Below are 24517 nucleotides of genomic sequence, written 5' to 3'. Positions count from 1 at the left end.
TTTTGTTTATCTTTTTTCTCAATGTTGGATTTGACATCGTCACGACTGATTTGTGATTTGTTAGTGGTCTTTCAGTAGCTTCATCATTTTTGTGGTTCTTTTGTCGATGTAGTCAGATTTGTTCGAACATTTCGGTTAGGTTTTTTAATCTTTTCTTTCTTTGGCTCTTGTGTCATCCATGTAGCTAGTTTTTTGTGTTAATTGTTATAGGAAAATGCCTTAATTGTAATTTAATTTACGATTATGTATATAAATATTCATTATAATTTTAAATATTTTTTATTTTTAATAAAACAATTTTCTTTCTATATAAAAAAATATGTAGCTATATTTATTAATGTATTTAAAATATTTCACAATTATTATGGTTCATACGCATACACATGAAACTCAATTATATATATATATATATATATATATCACTACAACAAAACTGTACATTTACGGTATTTTTTTTACATATAGCGGCGTTTTTAATCGCCGTAGAAAACACCCGCGACGCTATGACAAACGCCGCAAAAAGCACCGTTAAAGTTCACGGCGTTTGGTAACAAAAAAAGCCACAATAGGTAACGATATATAGCGGCGTTTGTCCAACAAACGCCATAATAAGTGTTGATATATAGCGGCGTTTAACGCCGCAATAGGTGTTGATATTTAGAGGCGTTTTTCCCACAAACACCGCAATAGGTCTTGAGATTTAGCGGCGTTTGTCCAACAAACGCCGCAATAGGTGTAAATATTTAGCGGCGTTTTTGACACAAACGTCGCAATATGTCTTGAGATTTAGCGATGTTTTTCCCACAAACGCCGCAAAAGATCTGGTATAGCGACGTTTTTTTAGAACAAACGCCGCAAAATGTCATATCTATAACGGCGTTTTAAGATACAAACGCCACTAATTACCTCTCTCTAGCTAAGAGAAATTGATTTTGCAAATTAAAACTAATTTGTCAAATGTTGTTTTCTACTCTTTTAATACCCAAATTTAATCTGTAGCATTTTCCAATAAACTTGACATCCATAAACAACAAACTTAAAATCCATAACAAGAAAATTGAAATCCATAATAATAAATCAAAGTTTACATTAACGTAAAATATAATGTAGTTCAACATTATTAACTATAATAAACAATAATAACATCTAAGATATTTTGCTTCTAATCTTACACATTCTTCACTACTCTTCGTCACAATGAGACGCTTAAATTCAAAGAGATAAATCTAGTTTATATGGGAAAACAATGATGCAGAGCTAGTATTGTCCTGTCATTTCTTGCATATATATGTTGCTTCATGAGGTCTTACTCCAATTGGCATGCCACTTGAAAAGGCCCCATCTATGGCAATGCAAACCCGATCTCTAGTTTCATATCCAAATAAATCATCAATGCCAATGAAAATCCATTATATCTTACGTTAAAAAAGTTAACAACACATTTCTTTAACAACTAAAATTATAGATTCCTTAGCGGTACTCATACCAAGTTCAAATAAGAAATTTGCAACTCACATTTTCAACAGTACAAAGATCAAACAAAGATTCAAATAGAGCCTACAGCTGCAACATTCTACTACTGATCTGCAACATGGAAATAAATCAATCAGTACAGAAACCATTAACTCTAACTGCCAATATGTTGCCTTAATGGTTGTATAAGATAATGCCTTTTCCTGATCCAGAACAAGATTGGGAAAGTAAAATAGAATGTCTAATACTAATACAATGGGAGTAATTGTAAAACCTAATGTGAGTTGGTCAAATGTAATTGTAACACCCCCAACCCGTATCCGACCTGGATACGAGTCCGAAGTGTCACATTGACTTTTCAAACATTTATTCTTATAAAATAATGAGTAATTTAAAAACTTTGATAACATTTAAATTATTTCAAAACGTTTACAACAAATATCAGAGTTCATACTATTTATATCTTTAGACTACATGCCAACTACACTCTATAAACAGTACATACATTTTCTGATTTGACATTTGGTAAGGAAAATTGACCTGTCTTGCTCCGCATCACTCTTTACTCTTCTCGAAACCTACGTGTGAAACAATCACACGCTAAGTCGAAGACTTAGTGAGGCATAACAACTTATAATGCACTTTATAACATATATCGATACATGCATGTTCTGTTCTATCATGTTATAGCAATTCCATGCATTTTTCATATCGTACAAAATCATATCAGATTAATTACAGTAAATACATACATACACATAATTCATCATTAACAGTTTATCATATAATCACATACTTTTTCAATCAAACACTATACACACACAACATCATATCATTTCTATAGCATTTATCATACCACTAATTTATATTTGTTCATATCTCTGGATTAGCCCATGTACGTATGTGAGAACTATCGATATGTGAGTCTATAGAGGTTGTGCACTAATGCTGTCACCACAGCTCGTATAATTGCACCGAAGTGCCGCGTAGAATTGCACCGTAGTGCCATATAATAATGTCCATAAGGACCACATAGAATTCCTTAAGAATCATATACATATGCTAGGGATCAAGTATGTGTCTTTCAAGACTTCACACATGTTCCACAGAATATATATATATCCCGAAGAACCGCGTAGAATTGCACCATAGTGCCATATAATGATGTCCATAAGGACCACATAGAATTCCTTAAGAATCATATACATATGCTAGGGATCATATATGTGTCTCACCAGACTTCACACATGTTCCAAAGAATATATATATCCCGAAGGACCGCGTAGACCCTCGACTCTTGGCATGCCAACTATACCCCTAGCTCTCATGACACATAACATGGGCGTTATCATTTATTTCATTTCAAATATTCACATAAACTTGTAATTCACTTTCACATATCACGTATCACATAGCTTCTTTTCATATTATCACATAATCACGTAGTTCACTTACACGTAGATCATTTCCATATAATTCACATGTCACATATGTCATGTTTTCATATAATTTCTATCATTTCTCACCCAATCACCTTTATTCATGTAAACATACTTATCATATCTTGTTTACATAAGATCATATACTTCATATAATATATCGAAACACCTAGAACACGTTCACGTAGCTTATAGTCATAGGTCTTATCTCATAACATATACTTGTTTTCACATATATATATTTCATATCATTTCTTATACCATCACATAATTCATTTAACATACATAACATATTATGTAACATTATAATAGAAATACCTATAAGTCATATCACTTAGGGCACACATATATACTTATAGTCACCTTGCTTATATCTTAATCTTATGCCTTCTCTTAGACATATATATATTCACATGTTCAGGTAATCCACCATTTCATCACATAATTATGTATTCATATAACTCATTTCATTTCATTTTATATCTATCTATCTATATATATATATTCTCAAGATTTATCCTAATATAAATCATATAACACTCTTATAATTCATATTCATATTCATCTAGGGCAGACTTATAAACATATCTCACTTCTATTATTTCTTTATATATATATATATAATCTAATCTGTTTACTTAATTCAATTTCATATAACTCCTATAATCTTCTCATATAACTTCATAAATTTCTATCATACAACCCATGTGTTATAGTTTTATTTAAACATATGAATCTTTCCCATCTAGCTTATCTTATATGTTCATCTTATCATTTATGTTCAAATCTCCTAGTTAGTGTACTATTCTCACTTCATCCTATAGATCAATATTATCTAGTTTATTTCACTTATCATTTAATAATATAATTATATTTTACTATGATCACATAGTTTATATCTCATATAATTCATAACATTTCTTATGTAATTACTTATATTTTATCATCTAACACATAAAAGAACAGATCAATCCATATAATCAATCATACATACATGCATATTCCACTCATGCCTTTAATCATGAATTCATGTGTAACACTTTAGGAAATAGACTCATCGCAAGTCTTATTCCCATCGCACATCGTATACTATTGAATATGCACTCACCTGGCCTCACTAGTCAATTCCAATCTCTTATCTTTCCCCTTGATCGATCTTACTTGCCAAACGTTCCGAAATTGCTTTATGCGTAGAATCTACATAAATGTACATTTTGAGGCAATCATTAGATACCTACACCTTGTAATTGGATACTAGCAACTTAAACGAACTTATTAAACCCATATTCACAATTTCCTTTAGGGGGAATCGGTTCCCTACTATGGGGGTATCGATTCCCTAATGACATTCTGGAAATGTTGTTCGTTTGAAGGGGTATCGGTTCCCCTTGAATGGGTACCGATTCCCCTTGCCCAAAAATCATATTTTCAACCCGAAAATTACTTCATTTCCACTCAAACACTTCATATATTATCCCCTTTTTCATTCTTAACTCTAATATACATACTTAAACCAATCTATATTCATTTATTTCATCTTAAACCTCAAAATCCTATCTTCCATATGAGATTCAAAAATCATACCAAATTTTCAATGTGTTATAATTCCAATTCTAACACTTCATACTTCTTAATTGGATTGATGACAAGTCAAATTCATCCATAAAACTTCAACAACCATACCATATCAAAATTTCATCTTAAAACTCATATTGTAAATTCCTTCATAATTCCTTTATCTTATTGTTTAAATCCCATATAAGTTTTCCTTAAGCTTATTTAATACCCAAAGAATCAAAACTAAGCTTAAAACTTAAGAATTAACCAACTGAAATTAAACTTACCTTTGCCTTGCTCTCCCACGTAAGAAGAAGAAGAAAGGAGCAGAGAACTCTGGATGCTTCTCAAATTTCCCACGTTTATATTACCTAAAAAAATTATAAAAATCTTTCTGGTCAAATGACCATAATACCCTTAATTTCCTTTAATAATTACCAAATAACCTTCAATATATATTCAAATAATCATTGAATTCTTTCATTCTTCTACTTTAGTCACCAAATTTTGAAACTTTACAATTTGGTAACTAACCCGGTATTGCGGATGTTACAAATCTCCCCTCCTTTTAAGAAAATTCGTCCTCGAATTTTCACTGCACAGCTTAATAAGAACATATCTTCTAATGTTCTTATGTTGCTTCCCTGACTTATTCTTTCTTGTCATCATCAGAAACTTACTTTTCAATCCTTTAGTTTTCCGACTATCTTTTTCGTTTGTACATTCATCCTCTGTTGCTTATCATATCAACAATAACCAGTAATACCAATCCATTGTTGTTTGTTTTTTTTTTCTCATTCGATTATGCATCTTTCCTTTGACCTTTCTAAAATTCAATATAATGTCACTCATCATGTTGACAGTAACATCCATCTCTATATCATAAATCCATCTATTTCTTCATAACTTTCTAATTACCTTATAACCATACCAAACTTGTATTTCGTCATCATTTGACCAAAACACAACTTTAAATCTTCTTCAATGTGATTAAACATATACTTTAAGGAGTCAAACAATATTTTCACATCACCTTGCACACTTGTCTTATTTCTATATCAAAATTGTCCTCTGTACTTCCATATTTATCGTATCTGATTCTTTAAATCAATCCCTTTCATTTCTTTATTCCTTATTCCTTATACAAAAATCATATATTTCCTTTCATGTTCACATACTCTTGTCTTATCACTTATACTCATCTTTATGTACCAATCTTCATTGTATCCTCATTACTCTAATAATCCATTTCTTATACATAACTTCATTCTTTATCATTTCTTATACTTGTATTTTCCTTCCTGAAGGTTCCATGCAAATACTTATCTCTATTTCTACATCATAGCTATCTGCTCAGAATATACAACCATATTCAAATTCACATCATAATCAATTAACTCAACTTTATCTTTTCCTTCAGTCTTATAACTCTATCACCTTTACTCTGACAGCTAGTCAATAACATATGTTCAATCTAGGGTACAAACCCTAATCAACCAAACACATACCTCCTTTCAAATCGAAATTATCTTAAAATTCGCTTACTCAACTTATCAATTTCACCTCTATTCTCAAACATCCTGAAATTTCTTTTGCTCAAACTCAATATTCTGACTTCCTGTGTCTTATAATCTGATCATCGATATACACATTCTCAAACTCTTCTTATCAATCCTCAGCTTTACTTAAATATACAAATTCTTACTTCCTTTTCCTTTACTATACCACATTACTATGATCCAAATATGCAACTATATCCAGATCCATTGCAGATCTAGTTATCATATCCTGACAATATCTTATAATCTTATAATTCCATTACATTCCCATCGCATATTCTTGTTAGCTAACGCTAACTTTTCCGTCTTAACTGCAAACCCTTATCATATAAACGCTCTGGCTTATACACAATGTTATTCCTTCATTTCGAACTCATAAGCTCTGACTTATACATCTTATACGCTTGTCACTGATGCACTTATCCTTGAGTTCTTCCATACGTACTCATCACGTCATTAGATCTTTTTAACATTCTTATGGTGACACCCGTTCACCATCTTCTATCTTACTCACATAATAGCAAAACTACTCTACATCGTGTTTTCGATTCCAAACGATGAAAACTTTCTATCATTATTCAGATATGATTTCAGCTTTCTGAAATCAACTTTTGATCTTACTAGACATTTCCTGAGGTATCCGCTCTTCATCCTGCCTGGCCAGGGCATGTGAATAGCTATCACAATCAGGAATATCACCTTTCACTTACTTCGAAATTATCACGATCGGATTTCTACTGTATTAAACTATTCTTATTCTATTAGCAAGACACCATATTCCTTACACCATCAGATCAGAAATTTTTTTTCAATCTATGTTGGCATGTACATCTTTTATGACACTTTGGACTTCGGTTTATGCCGAGAATCGGCTAAACCATAGCTCTGATACCATTAAATGTAACACCCCCAACCCGAATCCGACCTGGATACGAGTCCGAAGTGTCACATTGACTTTTCAAACATTTATTCTTATAAAATAATGAGTAATTTAAAAACTTTGATAACATTTAAATTATTTCAAAACGTTTACAACAGATATCAGAGTTCATACTATTTATATCTTTAGACTACATGCCAACTACACTCTATAAACAGTACATACATTTTCTGATTTGACATTTGGTAAGGAAAATTGACCTGTCTTGCTCCGCATCACTCTTTACTCTTCTCGAAACCTACGTGTGAAACAATCACACGCTAAGTCGAAGACTTAGTGAGGCATAACAACTTATAATGCACTTTATAACATATATCGATACATGCATGTTCTGTTCTATCATGTTATAGCAATTCCATGCATTTTTCATATCGTACAAAATCATATCAGATTAATTACAGTAAATACATACATACACATAATTCATCATTAACAGTTTATCATATAATCACATACTTTTTCAATCAAACACTATACACACACAACATCATATCATTTCTATAGCATTTATCATACCACTAACTTATATTTGTTCATATCTCTGGATTAGCCCATGTACGTATGTGAGAACTATCGATATGTGAGTCTATAGAGGTTGTGCACTAATGCTGTCACCACAGCTCGTATAATTGCACCGAAGTACCGCGTAGAATTGCACCGTAGTACCATATAATAATGTCCATAAGGACCACATAGAATTCCTTAAGAATCATATACATATGTTAGGGATCAAGTATGTGTCTTTCAAGACTTCACACATGTTCCACAGAATATATATATATCCCGAAGAACCGCGTAGAATTGCACCGTAGTGCCATATAATGATGTCCATAAGGACCACATAGAATTCCTTAAGAATCATATACATATGCTAGGGATCATATATGTGTCTCACCAGACTTCACACATGTTCCAAAGAATATATATATATATATATCCCGAAGGACCGCGTAGACCCTCGACTCTTGGCATGCCAACTATACCCCTAGCTCTCATGACACATAACATGGGCGTTATCATTTATTTCATTTCAATTATTCACATAAACTTGTAATTCACTTTCACATATCACGTATCACATAGCTTCTTTTCATATTATCACATAATCACGTAGTTCACTTACACGTAGATCATTTCCATATAATTCACATGTCACATATGTCATGTTTTCATATAATTTCTATCATTTCTCACCCAATCACCTTTATTCATGTAAACATACTTATCATATCTTGTTTACATAAGATCATATACTTCATATAATATATCGAAACACCTAGAACACGTTCACGTAGCTTATAGTCATAGGTCTTATCTCATAACATATACTTGTTTTCACATATATATATTTCATATCATTTCTTATACCATCACATAATTCATTTAACATACATAACATATTATGTAACATTATAATAGAAATACCTATAAGTCATATCACTTAGGGCACACATATATACTTATAGTCACCTTGCTTATATCTTAATCTTATGCCTTCTCTTAGACATATATATATTCACATGTTCAGGTAATCCACCATTTCATCACATAATTATGTATTCATATAACTCATTTCATTTCATTTTATATATATATATATATATATATATATATATATATATATATTCTCAAGATTTATCCTAATATAAATCATATAACACTCTTATAATTCATATTCATATTCATCTAGGGCAGACTTATAAACATATCTCACTTCTATTATTTCTTTATATATATATATATAATCTAATATGTTTACTTAATTCAATTTCATATAACTCCTATAATCTTCTCATATAACTTCATAAATTTCTATCATACAACCCATATGTTATAGTTTTATTTAAACATATGAATCTTTCCCATCTAGCTTATCTTATATGTTCATCTTATCATTTATGTTCAAATCTCCTAGTTAGTGTACTATTCTCACTTCATCCTATAGATCAATATTATCTAGTTTATTTCACTTATCATTTAATAATATAATTATATTTTACTATGATCACATAGTTTATATCTCATATAATCCATAACCTTTCTTATGTAATTACTTATATTTTATCATCTAACACATAAAAGAACAGATCAATCCATATAATCAATCATACATACATGCATATTCCACTCATGCCTTTAATCATGAATTCATGTGTAACACTTTAGGAAATAGACTCATCGCAAGTCTTATTCCCATCGCACATCGTATACTATTGAATATGCACTCACCTGGCCTCACTAGTCAATTCCAATCTCTTATCTTTCCCCTTGATCGATCTTACTTGCCAAACGTTCCGAAATTGCTTTATGCGTAGAATCTACATAAATGTACATTTTGAGGCAATCATTAGATACCTACACCTTGTAATTGGATATTAGCAACTTAAACGAACTTATTAAACCCATATTCACAATTTCCTTTAGGGGGAATCGGTTCCCTACTATGGGGGTATCGATTCCCTAATGACATTCTGGAAATGTTGTTCGTTTGAAGGGGTATCGGTTCCCCTTGAATGGGTACCGATTCCCCTTGCCCAGAAATCATATTTTCAACCCGAAAATTACTTCATTTCCACTCAAACACTTCATATATTATCCCCTTTTTCATTCTTAACTCTAATATACATACTTAAACCAATCTATATTCATTTATTTCATCTTAAACCTCAAAATCCTATCTTCCATATGAGATTCAAAAATCATACCAAATTTTCAATGTGTTCTAATTCCAATTCTAACACTTCATACTTCTTAATTGGATTGATGACAAGTCAAATTCATCCATAAAACTTCAACAGCCATACCATATCAAAATTTCATCTTAAAACTCATATTGTAAATTCCTTCATAATTCCTTTATCTTATTGTTTAAATCCCATATAAGCTTTCCTTAAGCTTATTTAATACCCAAAGAATCAAAACTAAGCTTAAAACTTAAGAATTAACCAACTGAAATTAAACTTACCTTTGCCTTGCTCTCCCACGTAAGAAGAAGAAGAAAGGAGCAGAGAACTCTGGATGCTTCTCAAATTTCCCACGTTTATATTACCTAAAAAAAATTATAAAAATCTTTCTGGTCAAATGACCATAATACCCTTAATTTCCTTTAATAATTACCAAATAACCTTCAATATATATTCAAATAATCATTGAATTCTTTCATTCTTCTACTTTAGTCACCAAATTCTGAAACTTTACAATTTGGTCACTAACCCGGTATTGCGGATGTTACAGTAATGGCACCAAAAGACAGTAAAAAATGCAAAGCAAAAAATAAGCCACTCTCAAGATAGAGCCACATATGGTGTAGAAATGTAATACTGTGTAAAAAAACTCTTTCTATATCAGCTTAAATCGCTTGAAATAAGGTAAATCATAGGTTTAAAATCTAGTAATAGAAAGATTAAAGAACAGGAGTATGAATTCCAAGAACAATAAAAAAGTTGATTGCTTTGGACTAAGTTACAACCGCAAGAGAAAGCTTAAAAGTAACTGAGACACAATGAGATTCAGCAACAACAAACACACTGGAATAGTGCATACGAATGAGATAGCAACACAACAAACATAGTAAGAAACAACCTTACTTTTGGTAATAATTGCTTTGTTTGAGCACATAAAGCTCAAATAGATGTCGAGGGTTTGGCCCAAGCACATCATCAATCACCATCCACTGCAATAGGATTAAGGTAAGCTTATAGCTTGCCAATAAAATTCAAGGTTCTAATAGAAGGTTCTGTACATTGTTCAAAAAATAATAATAATAATAATATAAGGTTATGAAGGGGAAGAGCACTCTATAGAGTATTAAGAACTAAACATAATAATAATAATAATAATAATAATATATCTGGAAACCATAAATCCATGAAAGCTTGATATGAATAGTAGCTGAGAAAATTTGTATTTGATAAAACTAAGAGTTGTATCTCAGTTGTCACTATCTCCACGTTTACAAGTAGTGTAAAGCACTAAAGTTATAATTATGAAAATTTTAAACATCTCTTGAGTCGTTGCAATACATACCTGAACTACTGAGCTTAACAGAAGTCTAAATCAGATAATTGAGGAAAATTGAAAAGTCTAAACTCGAACTAAAACTTGCACAAAATTGAAACATTTAGCATAGAATAAACAGCATGGCTTGATATCTTAACCTATCTAATGTCACAAGTATAAGAGGTAGGCATCGTTCATTTGCTCCTAAAGCAATTATTCTCCAAATCAAACTGTCATGGTATATTGATCCACACACCGTTGTTTCTTCAGTCAAAATTACATTCTGAAGAATCTCAACATTATTTATAACCATTTTCTGAAAATGGTCCAATATTCAGTAAGCAACCAAGATGTATAAAACAGAGAGTCTAAACCAGAAAAATGCAAGAAAAAATGGAGATACCTACGGCACAACCATTAGCATCACAAGAAAGCTTGTAAACAAGGATGACCGATGCAACCGCACTGTGAGCTGGTTGAATCATGCTTAATTCTCGTCGAACCAACCTTCAAGCAAAAGAACAAAAAACCAGGGGCATTCGGTTCTGGAAACGAAAAGGGGACGAAAAAAGAACAAAAAGAGAGAGAATAAAATCGGGGTAGGAGATTTTAGAGAGCAACAAAGAAAAACAACAACAAAATCAGTACACTACTTTCATTCATCAACACAAAACGACCATCACCACTCATCCATCAAATAAAAAAGAGAGCACCTTTCGAACATCAACCCACAAAATGAATATTAGCCAAAAATAAGAGAGAAAACCTAAAAAGGACCTACCTTTCATCGAAGCCACCATCGTTCCTCTTGGACCTAAGCCAAAGCCTTCAAGATTTGAAGGTATTTTCTTTTTTTTTTTAAAAAAACCCTTTAGATGTAAAGGTTGCATATGAGCTTCTAGGTTTAGGGGGTTGTTTTTGCGTTAAAATGGGAGAGCTTTGGAGATTACCCCATCATCGGCGCCGAATTGTAAGTGTGTCCTATGTTAGACTCAAATTAATGTTTAACGTTTAAATTAATGATTATGCTGACGAGAAACTGGATTAATAAAATATTAACATTTTAAGGGTTTAATTAGAATGCTCTGAAGTTTAAAGACTAATTTAGAATTTAAGTGATAAATGGAGGAGGTTCGAGGGAATTGGCATTGAAAAAGGTATCTGACCTTTGTGGAAAGAGTCTTTCTTACGTGTCTCATATTATTGCCCCAAATTTTGACGGAAAATAACAGTTGATGGTCAAAGTTCTTTTTTCTTTTTCCGTCTTTCATTTTCCTTCTCAACCTGCTGACGTGTCACACAGCTACATGAAGTAAAGGAAATATTAGGAGAGTCAAAGCGTACCTTTGCGTTTTTTTCTTCTTCAAAACTTGGTCGATGAAAGATAAACGATTAGTGTTTGTGTGTGTAATTATCAATACACTTCACCTTCAAATATAAATATATGTATATATACACAGACATTTCACGATTCACATATATGATTTCATATCTAAACTATTATTACTAATATAGTCAGAACTAAGAATTTATTATAACGAGTTAAAATATTTTTTATTTTTTTACAAATACATTATTTTAACTGAGAAATATCTAATAAATTTTTCTTCATTTATTTTATAAAAATATATATATTTCAATATTAATTAATATTTAAAAAAATTCTTTATTTATTTCATAAACTATATCTCTTAACCCCACGATGTTTCACCCATAATTATTAATTGTGTTCGTTACATATTTAATTACAAAATAATATATATAATATCCGTCCGGATCTTCATTAATCAGCATTAACAATTATCGTATTATGATTATAAGAATAAAAAGAAGTATTTACTACTTATCCAATAAAACATTCTTTCACTTTTTATGTATATCTAAGAAACCATGTTTTCATTATAATTAGTAATTATGTATTCATATCAAATGAAATGAATCAAAGATTATCGGAAATAGGGATCTCTCCAATTATATATCAACATTGGTGCGTAATCCATTCATTAAATTGAATATCACCACCCATTTGATAATCTCTATTTATTTTCTCATATTTTTCTAAGATAACGGCAGATTTGATCATTTGAGAGTTGTAGAGGATTGTATGATGATTGACAGTGGACTTGGTTTGTAACAGGTCAATCCAACACAGTACCAGTTTTACTAGTGGCTTCCCCAGTGAGGGAAGAAGCCCCAATTGAGTGTCTAATTCTGGCTGTGTTTTTCCAAAAGGTTCAAACACATAACTGACGGTGCAACCCGGGACCAACATTTGGCAAAACAAGGCCAACCCAAATCACTGGAAACTCTAAATGGAGAAATGACAAAAGATCAACCACACTCGATACCTAAATAAACCCGTTCTTGGCGTATTGTACTCCACAGCCGGAGCATCAAACATAATAGACAAAACAGAATAATCAAGAAGGAAACGAATCAGTGATGCGGATCATACATTAGCATTATCCAACAAGAAAAATGACAAAATGATTCCCGCATATTTGGAAGAATTTGTTTATTATTTATCAAGGAAATTCTCGAGTTCCATCGGAAATCTCCACAAACTCCGTTCTACAAAATAAAACTGCAAATACCCAAAAATTCTTCAAGCAACAACTTCTTTGAGATTACAAAACCCAAAAAACTATCTGTGGAGGCAAATGTTGTTGGCTTCATCCTGTTCCACAGCCACCACCTTATGCATCAGCAAATCTGCAAGATGAAATAGAAACCGTCAGTACTGTAAAAAAAAAAAGGAGCGGAGATGCATAACATGATTTACGTAACAAATTAAAGCAAAAGTTACCCTAGCTCAGAGAGCTTCAGGTGAGCTTCAGCATAGTCGGAGAAGAAGGCATCCTCATCCTGTAAATAGAAAAAAAAAGTCAATAAACAAAACCAAATTTAACTTCTGAACCGCAGATTGTATGAAATTGAGTCAATGAAATGAAGGGAAGAGCAACGTACAGCTGCATATTTATCAACCAATGGACGGAAAGCAGGGTCAGACAGGAGAACTTTGTCAGTTGGTAGCTGAAGAAGGCCTTCCTTCTCCCCAGACAAGAGTTCCCTATAACCAAATTAGCATCAGATTAACAGATTTGCACTCCCAGGAATTAAAGAGTAAAATGCATGACTACTAAAAAGAGAAACTCACTTGAAGTAAGAGTTGTCAAAGATGAGAGGGTTGGTAGTCCATGGTCCCTCAAATCCAGACCTCTCCTTGTGGCACCTCCCCTATATGAAAGACAAACAAGAATTATGCAAATCGTTAAACGGATACACCCAAATAACGCATCAAGCTAAAAAAAACATGGGAATTTGAAGTTTATTTACCAGGGTGTGGCCACCAGAAAGAGCAACAATATCCTGGTCACTGAGACCCATTTGAGCACCAAAGACCTGCCTCAAGTGATCAGCTCCTGCAAGATATTCATCACAAGGATTAAATTAAAATCATCAATAAAATCAAAGCAATCAATCTTATTCTCAATAGAAACAAAGGCATTCTGAATAAGTAGTAGACACCAACCCTTTGTTGCATCAGGAAGACGGCCCTCAGGTGGTGGGTGAGGCTTGTCCTGGAATTTGTCACAAAGAGTATCAGTATTAACAACTACAAAGATTAAAAGTTGTCTTAAGTTTTAGTTCTAAACGATGGAAACCAACTACAGCTTCCATACATCTAACAGTTTTACAAACAGGTAAGGGACAATAATTACAAAAGCAATTAACAATTACTCTATGTAAATGAGAAACATACATTTGGTTTCAATGAAATCAATTGATATAAACTTCAAGTTTCCATTCAAGAATCAAGCAAGATCCCATGGCAAGTAGCGAACATGTAAAATGGCTTTAGCATTTCTTAAAATTAACAGTTGAAGAAACAAGGAAATGATAGCAGTTGACCGACCTCTCTTCCGGGGTGGAACGGAATTTCAGGTCCACCAGTAATCTCAACGGCGACAACACCAGCAAGCTACAAATTATCCAAGCAAAAAAGGGGAAAAAGAAATAAAAAAATCAGTCCAATCATACATAAATAAAATAAATCAGGAGGAAAATAGATCGATTAAAATTAGAACCTGATAGAAGTCAGCGTAGGAAAGGATAGGTAACTGCTCCTTGATCGGCTCGAGAAGCCTGACGGCGATATCAAGGCCGTTGTTAGCACCATGTTTGAGCTCGGCCTCATTCTTAATGGTTCCGAACGGACCTCCCGTCCTGGTCTTGACGTCAAAAGTTCCGGCTGAGTGCCATCTGTCATCAACGATCACCATCCGAACCATCAACATCATCAATCTCAGAAACAAAACTTTAGATCAGACGACAAATAAAAGATCAGAGAAGCTTACGCTAGACGGAGCATGAGTGGGGCACAGTTCTTCTCAGCGATGAGACCTCTGAGCTTCCTCTTAACCTTTTCAACCGCCTTCCAGTATTCCTCACTCACAGTTGGGTAACACTTGGTCATTTTCTCTGTTTTTCAACGGAAACAGATTCATATTAACAAAATGTGGAAAAAAACATATCAAACTCAAAAAAAATCTCAAAATTTAGATCAGAACCCAAATCGACAACAACCTTTTCGTGAAGTAACAGCTAGAGTAACGAAATGAGTGAAAAATGAAAAGCCCTAAAAAACCGTAATTGACACGAGCTGGGCACAAGAACACTTTGACGGGAAGGGGACGTTATAATGGGGAGGGAAGGTTCTAGTAGATCAATAGCAGCCGCTGGATTCAGTTATGATCGTATGGTTGAGGTTTGCTTTAGGAATAACGTCCTTGATTTGGGTTGGAAATTCATGATGTGCCGTTGCTTAAAGAGATCAGTTGTGCTTGTTCTTCCTTTTTGAATAAAATCATTGTAGTCAAAAATTTGTCTGACGTTATGGGAGGAAAAAGACCTGCGGAATATCAATAAAATGACAGATTTATTCCTCTAACGATGAAAGAATGCTCTCCTTAAGAGCCTTTGTATCAAAATTTCATTTGAATTAAAACTGGTACATCTATAATGTTATTTTAGTTATAAAAAAAATAACTAATGCATCTTCCCCGATATATGTTGTTTTTTAATGGACATGTTTAGTAGTGCGATTTAAGCCTCGAAATAGAGATAAAACTTTCGAGATAATGTTCTGAAAGAAATTAATTCACGAGCTAATGCACTCTCAAGATTAATTGTTCAAATAGGGTGAAATCCACAGTGTTGGCCGTAGGTCGCCATGCACTCCGGGCGACCTACCCTTGCTCAAACACAGAAAATGAACGTGAGAATGAACGTGTTGCATGGCATATGCACGTCCCAACACATAGGTCGCCATGCCCTCCGAGCGACCTTGTAGGTCGCCATGCACTTCGGGCGACCTACCCTCGCTCGGCTTCCCTCGGATTCCCTCGCATAGCTCGCTCGGTTGCCCTCGGATGCTCTCGGATGGCCTCGGATGGCCTCGGTCGGATGGCCTCGGATGCCCAGCGTGTTGGGACGTGCATGGCACATGCAATCTCTTGTAGCTCGCCGGGAAGACATGGCGACCTAGTAGGTCACCCGGAAAGCATGGCGACCTACGGCCAACACTGTGGGTTTCACCTTATTTGAGCAATTAATCTTGGGAGTGCTTTATCTCGTGAATTAATTTTTTCCAGAACATTATCTCAAAAGTTTTGCCCGAAATAGTTTACGTGGACGATTTTTGCCAATTATTTGTAGTTAGAATGATAAAACAAAGTTATTTAGTTTGATGTCTCACCATTCGTCGCATAATATGTATTACTATCACTCATTTTTTCAATGAAATGGAATTATTTCAAGTAATGGACGGTTACACCGCAGCGGCCGCATGGGATAGAAACGGCGAGCAGGGGGTGTTTTTGTCGCTTCGATTTAATTTTAAAAAAATAATACCGTGGAAAATACTTGTAATACAGTGTGAACACTGCGAGGGAGGAAAGATTCCATCGAGGCAATGATAAGAACACTGTGCGTTACACTGAAACATTTATCACCCTCTCATTTCCTATTGGTCAAACAAAATTCACATTTTTTTTGTAGAAGACCAAACAGCTGCAACAATCCCATTCCTCTAGGTTGTAACCAATCGTTGTCCGCCACGTATATTATGCTTTATCACGAACTTCCTTTTCCTTATGAGGTGTCCGCCGGAGCTTAGAATCTCCGCCGCAATCGAAACCACTTAGCGCCCGTTTCGTGCCACTTCGGTCGCTGGTCTATTAAAGAAACACACTCGTAGATAAATCTAAAGAACTTTTATATTATTTTATTAAATAAACACCGGCCCAAAATCTATCAACTTACTTGTTGCGTTGATTCATACCGAGGGCATTATACATCCATGATTAATATGGACAGGGGATACTCAAAATGAGCACACACAACATTATTCCCTGGATTATTATACATAAAGACATTTCTAGACCTGAGTTTGAGATGTTCTGTTCTGTCCAGCTGTACAGAATATTTAGACATCCATGACAGCAAAATTTGGATGCCCACGAAACCAAAACTCATCTCCTACCTACACATATCATCCTACGCTTACACAGCCTGTTAAAATTGCTATGACCGCCCCTTCTTTTCTTCAAACCCGTATCCTCGGCTAAGCACGCTGGGTTCATAGGAGCCTCACTTTGTGTAGGCTGGTTCACCTGTAATTGAAAAATGGGTCAAGAATTTGGTAGAGAAATGTGGATCAGAACAGAAAAATAAAGTGGAAGAATGGGTTGATGAAGGAATGATAAAATGCTTTGGAGTTGTTAAAAGCACCGCAACGAGAATCTGAACATCGCTTTCACTGCTACCAATCCCTCCTACCGTGTCAAACCTGACAACAATTTTAATTAGTACATTTGGCAACGTTGAAAGCAGTATGTTTGAACAGAGAATACAACAAACAAAGTCGAAGAATAAGAAAGTAAGTTGCTTATAATATGAATGGCCCTAAGTGATGCTTCAACCCAAATGATTCTAGAAGATAAGAGGATTTCAATAGACTAATATCTATCCAAATTTAAAGATGCATGAAAAACCGCAGGCTCGGAAATAAACAGTCGATAGATGATCCATATAATTTTCGGTACAAGCCTCAGTTATGGGTTTCCAGATGAGTAATAGTCATCAATTTTGCAATTGAACCCAACAAGCCAATGTTGAAGAGGATATACAGAGAATGATGGCAAACTATACGCACAAAACACATTGTTTTTTCCAAATGCTAAAAGCAATATTAGTAAAGAGCATTTTTCCAAAGAAAGTGAGATCATCAATTTGTAGCTTATACACAATACATGTGTAAACCATATATGTGTCTTATGATAGAGAGCTGATTTTTGATGTTGATCATTTATAAAAGGATGGTAACTGATATATTTGAAAGAATTAGGATCCAAGGTACAGCAGCAATGAACATGATGCAGGTTGTACTACCGAAAACCTATCAATCTAAAGCAAGCAAATGCAGGTTGTACTACAGGTTTTTGTCAGAGCATATGATCAAGCTATTCTGTGCCAGGTAGTTAGTGCTTCATGCAGTCGTTCTTTGCTTTATTAGAGCATTTAGATAAGTTGGAACTGATGAAGTCAAAGGCCTATTTCCATATTATGTCTAAGAGCATCATAATACCAGAAAGGGATATTTCCTTGATAAGAACTGTTATTTATGATCTCTTCCTCTCTATAGATGCAAAGATTGTGTAATCTCCCTCTTTACCAAGCCACTCAACACCAAAGGACAGTTATCTTTCACAGACCATAATGACATGAATTTAATGATTTAAGATTTTTAAATAGATGATATTTACAAATAATCTGGTTAGGATACTAAGCCAGTAGTTATCTCTTGTTTGGCCCATCCTAAGGAAAAATGAGGTTACAGTGAATTTTACCAATTTCGATTTTTCTCTTCTAAATAAAGTACTGAAGAGGTGAGACATACTCCAGTAGTCCTTGACCCATAATTTCGTTTTTGTTGATTTGTCTTGCTTGGGATACTTCACAGGCTGAATCTGATTCATCATCGTTGACATTATCACATCTTTCAAATGCATCAATACGAAGTTCAAACTGGGATCCTGAAAAGAGTGAAAACTAAAATGTGACTCACTGCAGTAATTAATACTTGAACTAGGTGGCTAGGGAATTGGGAATACCAATTGATAAGCTTGATTCCAGTAAAGGCTTCTTAAGCAAAAGCTTCTGGCACATGGTAGCACCCTGGAAATCTAAAAATGTATAATCTACAAACTCTAATCTCTCAGATGGCGTCATCTCCGAAAATCCAAATGAGTCAGTCCATGTGCGCAGCACATCAGGGACAGCAGGTAATATCAGCCTCTCCACTCCTAATTCCATGAGCATCTGAAGAACTCATGCAAGAAGCAACGATTAGAAATTTATCAGATGCGTGCATTTAGCATGGCAAGAGTTCAATGATATCTAATCCCAGAAATTTGATGCAGTATAATTTGAACAAATAGTGGATATAAAGCACTACTAATAAAAGAAACCATACAAACATTACATAGCTGACCTTCTCAAGTTTGTTCATCAAAATGCTGCACATTCCAAGCCGTCGATGTTGAAACCTGGTACCAATCAAAGGCATTTCGGCCACCTTTTCTCCATGAACCCTTGAATGGGAAAATAGAAATAAAAACTACCATTATTAACAAGGTAAACGTACAAAACATCCTAACCAAGGTCTTCAGTCCTATATAGCACACTACTGTTAGTTAGAGAAGCTTACCTAATATTGGCAACAGTAATGAGTTCATCATGTCTTTCCAGAAGTATCGTGTAGAAGCCCTGGAAGTTCAGGCGGTTAAGTTCTGAGCTGTAAAATTCAAAAACCAAATCAATCAAACTTTTAAGCCACTTACTTTGATTAAACAAACAAAATTCGAATAAATCATAAGTGATAATAGTATAGCAGCAACAAAAACATTATGAATTTGAAGTGTCGGAAGTAGGTTAGTATGGCCTTCTGGCAAAGAAACCAATATGCTACCAAGATTATCTACAAGGAAGAGTAAATGCAGGTACTTTAATAGTAATCTTTAAAATTAGCCAATTCAAACCATCAAACATTCAGTCCAAGATAATGTTTTGCCAGATTAACATAAACAAATCACTCAAAGTAGATCATTCTCCTCCCCTCGGCGCAGGCATAGACATAAAAATAAAACACTCAATTTTAAATCTACAATTATCATGAGTCACTCCAGCCATAAATCTAAAACACTCAAGTTATGCCACATAAAAATGTGATTTGCAAATGAATGCAAAATTTCAAGCAACAATTTGCAGAAAGAGTATCCAGCCCGTACTAAAGTTATCAAAACGACATGAGAAAAATAAGAATTACCCACCTTCTACTGAATATAATATCTGCAACAAGATCTCTACCGGTACTTGATTCTTTGACAGGCTCAAAACACTCATGCAACACTTCAAGTGCAATGCTAAGTTTGCTATAATTCTCAACCATGGTTTCGTCATCTGAAGCATCAAGATCATAACTCTCCGGCTGCAAGGATTTAATTAATGTCCATGTTAGATTGTCCGTTCCAACAGGAATTGGTCTCCCTAAAAGCTCATTAAGGCCCAAAGATATCTGCAGCAAAACAGCAATTGTAAGCACTCAAAAGGTTGAAAATCGAAGATGCGATATGACATGTGCCCCAGGAAAGAAAGAAATATCAGTAGCTATCACTTGTAAATGCACAACACAAATTACAAAAATAAAGCTGATTGGAAGTACCTCTTCACACTTTTTGCTGCAAAACCAATTATCTTTTGCACACATTTCCAACCTATCTGCCCCTGCACTGCATATGCAGCCAACGTGATCTGCATCAAATACACAAAAAATTATAAATAAACCAATGTGTTTTTGAGCTATCAACAAATACAGAAAATTAACATACATTTATGTGCACACTGAGCACAAGTGAAAAGACTGCCATCCACTATATTTGCACCATCTTTAAGTTTGCTTTGACCACAAATCCCACAGCAACATGATGGACAGAACCAATCACCGTCTGGAACAGTCTATCCCACAGTAATATGTAGGATTTAAGAAAATGGAATATAAGCATATTAAGATGGGGGTGAACTGATAATAAAAACAAAAGTGATACCTTTAAACCAAGGCAGTTTTTATGGAATGAGGATGGACATTGATCACATAAAATTAGTTCACCCCCATACTGACAAACAGAACAAATTTCATCGTTCTGATCCATTCGGAAATTGCGTTTCAACTGGGAATTCTTCTTTTTTCCAAACTTCACTCTACTATTTTGAATTACTTGCATCTGGCAGTCCAATAGAGACCTGCCATCTTCCAAGAAGATCTTGGCAGCTGGTCTCTGGTTGTCACCACCACCATGTAATACAAAACCACCAAGAGTGTACACCTTGCCACAACATTTGCACATAATTCCATTACGAGTTATCCTCCCTTCAGCTTTCAACCTCTGCTTCTTCCTCCAGTAATGTACTTTTGACCTTGGCAAAACAATATTTTTATCTATTAACCAAGACAGCACAGTTCGTGGATTTTGATGCAATGAACTAGGAGTCACAATCTGCTGCACTCTTTTGGTTGATTGTAGCACACAGTTATGTTGACTACCTCTAAGATACTCTCTTAGTTTGTTCAGTGACATAGGTAACTTTCCACCTTTCAATCTTGAAATGCTAGTGTATTTAACAGGTAAGTCAGTTCGCCTTTTTTTTAAGTTAAATGCAGCATATGACAAACTATCTCTTCTCTTCCTTTTAGGCTTTTGAATGACCCTACTTTGCTCAACGACATTTCTTCTCTCAGATCTCGAATAACATTTCTTGGACCAGTGTTCAGATTCACTATTTGACGGCATCCAACTTCTCTGGATATCCACAATAGCAAGTGCAGAAGAAAGCTTTTCACTCACTAACTGACAATCAATCTCCTTAACAGCGTAATTTTTTTCCGCTGGACTAGAGTTAGAGGCATCGATTTGAGAAAGTCCACCTTCTTTTATACAGTTTTTGCACGCTTCCCGAAGTGACTGGAACATCTTTCCTCTTGGAGAAGTGTAGCACAAATAACGCTTTCCATATTTGGTTGCATAGTGAAACACCCAACCCAGCCATAAGAGATGCCTTTTTGCCTTTAGCGTCATATCAGTTCCCTTGCATTTGCGAATCTCATCCAATTCAACCTTAGACCAGTCCAAAACAGCTTGAGGGCAATATTCTGGTTCAATAAAATGTAGTCCCTTGATGTTTGGTTCAACAATACCAAGATGGTTGATGTTTGGTTCAACGTGTACATCTTTGGGGTTTGAACAATTTTGCTTTCTGGAGCGATCTGTCAGATCTAAACAGATCTGATGAAGAGAGTAATAACAACACCCAGCTGGTGAGAAGTATCGCCACCTGAAGTTTTTTCCGTCTTGCTTGGTCTCCATTTTCCATCCCTGATACAGAAGATGCTTCCTAACATCAGTTATCAGAGCATTATCACGTTGCTTACTAGCAAGAACGTATTTGGTAATGGCATCAGGGCATGACTCAGCTTTAGAAACAAGCTCAGGGTCAGGAGGCATCCATGTTGCAGTTACATCGAACCCTGAATGTTTAGCCCTCCTTTCAGCTGTATCTATATCAGTTCCAGAAATTCCTTCATTGCTAGCTACAGAACAGATGCCTGAAATTCCACCTACAACAGAGGGTGAGATCAACAAAGCCTCGGATGAACTACAGACAGCTTTATCAACAAAGGGTTCATTAGGTTCAGGCAAAACATTGTTATCATCCTTGAAAACATGCATCAGCTGACCAGAACTTGATTTCCCTTGAATTGACGGAATTCTAACTGTGTCTGGACTCAACAAAGAACTGTTAACGTGATTCTTAACTAGTGCAAGAGAAATTGTGTCACCTAAATTTGCATCAGTACTCATATTAACATCTGCATCCAGTATAGCAGGCTCCTCTTCTGATTTGGATTCTGGTTGGGAGGAACCAGGAAGGCCTAATACCTTGACAAAGTGATCCACAGTGATTTTATGGTTATCTTTTATTACTTCTAGCACCAATTCTTTCCACAGAAACTCGCAAGAAAATGTCCACTCTCCAACATTTTGAAAATCCTTTCTCTCCCGTAAATCGTACCAAAATTGTTGCGCAGAAACAGAAAGAAACCATTCTTTCCCGTATTGCTCAATCAACTCAAGAAACAACCAGGTTCCACGTTTTTTCCACTCCTCTTCAAAGTCGTTCCAATCTTGAGTAATTCGTAAGTTGCCAATTTCAGCAGTCATTTCATCACCCAAATCAGGGAAGAAAACTCTCCTCTTCTCTGAACCATCTACATGGTCCAAAATCACACCTTCCCACCAAGCATCATTATACCATACATCAACACAGAGCCCATAGCAAAGGTTCCATTTGCATAACTCTAGTTCAGGTGGCAATTGCCTTATATTCCCCCTATAGTTATAGTGAGTGTCACATGAACAAGAAAAAACATTTATTTCAGCAGAAACACTCACAATGTCGACGAGCTTATCAGAACCATCATCAAGAAGAAGATGGTCATACTTTACGTGACACTCTCGCTTATTCCATGAAGTAACAGTTCCCTGATGCCACGAACCCTGAAACCCTTCTTCAACACTCCTCACCTACAAAATTTCAACTTCGTTATGCAAAGAACAAATCCATCAATATCCATTTTTGAACTTTAAACAATCAAAACAATGATAGGAGAATTCTGAAACGACTACTAATGAACATTGCATGGCAACCAAACAGACCCCAAACCGTGCTTATATCCGCATTGTTAATGAGGTAAACAATTAAACAGCAGAATGCGGCTATAATAACACTGATTAAAGGCACTCAAAGCTTCCATCATTAAACAAAACCCAATATAACCCATTTCGGAAAAATAAAAAATTTCAAAAACAAAAAAGCACCCACATTAATTGAACTCCGTTAAGACCCAAGAAAATTACAACCCAGAATCAGGAACCCCTAAAAAGAAGAAAAGAAACCGACCCAAGAAACGCATAATTGAAGGGGGCAACTAAAAAAAAAGAGATAACGGGAACAGCCGCATTACCTCTACTTTCTCGTTAATATCAAGTTTCTTTCTTTCAAAAATTCTCTTACGTTTTGTTTTCCACGAAGCAGAGCCTTTGTGTTCTAAAAATCGCATCCCCGCCATTAGTGACCCGAAAAGCGTGAAACACTACTTGATACCCTTATAACTAAAATACGTTATAGAAAGAGTAGTACCACCGAAAGACTCTTATACGGAAAGACGGGAAAAAATAACAACAAAAAGGACGAAAGTCGCTATAAAATAACATCTTGTTTTTAATATAAAAGAGATAAGAAATTCTCCTCTTTTTTTTCTTTATGCTTTCTCGCCAAGTAACAAGTTTTATACTCCACTATTCTCTCATTAGCTTCCCAAAACCCCAAACCCTCCTTTTGCATGCAATATCAGCAGTTCATCAATTAGGAGA

General features: G+C 34.7%; 2 protein-coding genes across 2 annotated transcripts; both read right to left on the bottom strand.

Moving 5' to 3' along the window:
* Positions 1-13507: 13507 nt before the first annotated feature.
* On the bottom strand, positions 13508-15672 carry LOC120148287 (L-ascorbate peroxidase 2, cytosolic). Its single transcript, XM_039161449.1, has 10 exons — positions 15555-15672; positions 15326-15449; positions 15056-15230; positions 14884-14949; positions 14500-14548; positions 14304-14389; positions 14125-14204; positions 13935-14037; positions 13774-13832; positions 13508-13679 (listed from the first exon to the last, which is right to left on the bottom strand). The coding sequence occupies exons 2-10, from the start codon at positions 15442-15444 to the stop codon at positions 13664-13666; spliced, it is 753 nt and encodes a 250-aa protein (XP_039017380.1). The 5' UTR covers positions 15445-15449; positions 15555-15672; the 3' UTR covers positions 13508-13663.
* Positions 15673-17347: 1675 nt separating this feature from the next.
* LOC120148380 lies at positions 17348-24213 on the bottom strand. Its single transcript, XM_039161520.1, has 11 exons — positions 24109-24213; positions 21134-23668; positions 20918-21044; positions 20752-20840; positions 20360-20604; positions 19738-19824; positions 19522-19621; positions 19142-19349; positions 18928-19063; positions 17760-17817; positions 17348-17641 (listed from the first exon to the last, which is right to left on the bottom strand). The coding sequence occupies exons 1-11, from the start codon at positions 24211-24213 to the stop codon at positions 17501-17503; spliced, it is 3831 nt and encodes a 1276-aa protein (XP_039017451.1). The 3' UTR covers positions 17348-17500.
* Positions 24214-24517: the final 304 nt, after the last annotated feature.

Source organism: Hibiscus syriacus, unplaced genomic scaffold (genome assembly GCF_006381635.1).
Source record: "Hibiscus syriacus cultivar Baekdansim isolate YM2019G1 unplaced genomic scaffold, ASM638163v2 tig00110956_pilon, whole genome shotgun sequence".
Classification (NCBI taxonomy): domain Eukaryota; kingdom Viridiplantae; phylum Streptophyta; class Magnoliopsida; order Malvales; family Malvaceae; genus Hibiscus; species Hibiscus syriacus.
Note: the sequence above shows the minus strand (reverse complement) of the source record. Positions and strands in the feature narration are given on the sequence as shown.

Coding starts and splice junctions, on each gene's coding strand:
- LOC120148287 (XM_039161449.1), bottom strand. CDS start 15,444: ATGACCAAGTGTTACCCAACTGTGAGTGAGGAATACTGGAAGGCGGTT. Junction 14,205..14,303: donor TTTCTGGTGGCCACACCCTG/GTAAATAAACTT, acceptor TCTTTCATATAG/GGGAGGTGCCACAAGGAGAG. Junction 14,038..14,124: donor TTTGACAACTCTTACTTCAA/GTGAGTTTCTCT, acceptor ATTTGGTTATAG/GGAACTCTTGTCTGGGGAGA.
- LOC120148380 (XM_039161520.1), bottom strand. CDS start 24,213: ATGGCGGGGATGCGATTTTTAGAACACAAAGGCTCTGCTTCGTGGAAA. Junction 20,841..20,917: donor TGCTCAGTGTGCACATAAAT/GTATGTTAATTT, acceptor TATTTGATGCAG/ATCACGTTGGCTGCATATGC. Junction 17,818..18,927: donor ATGGGTCAAGGACTACTGGA/GTATGTCTCACC, acceptor AATTGTTGTCAG/GTTTGACACGGTAGGAGGGA.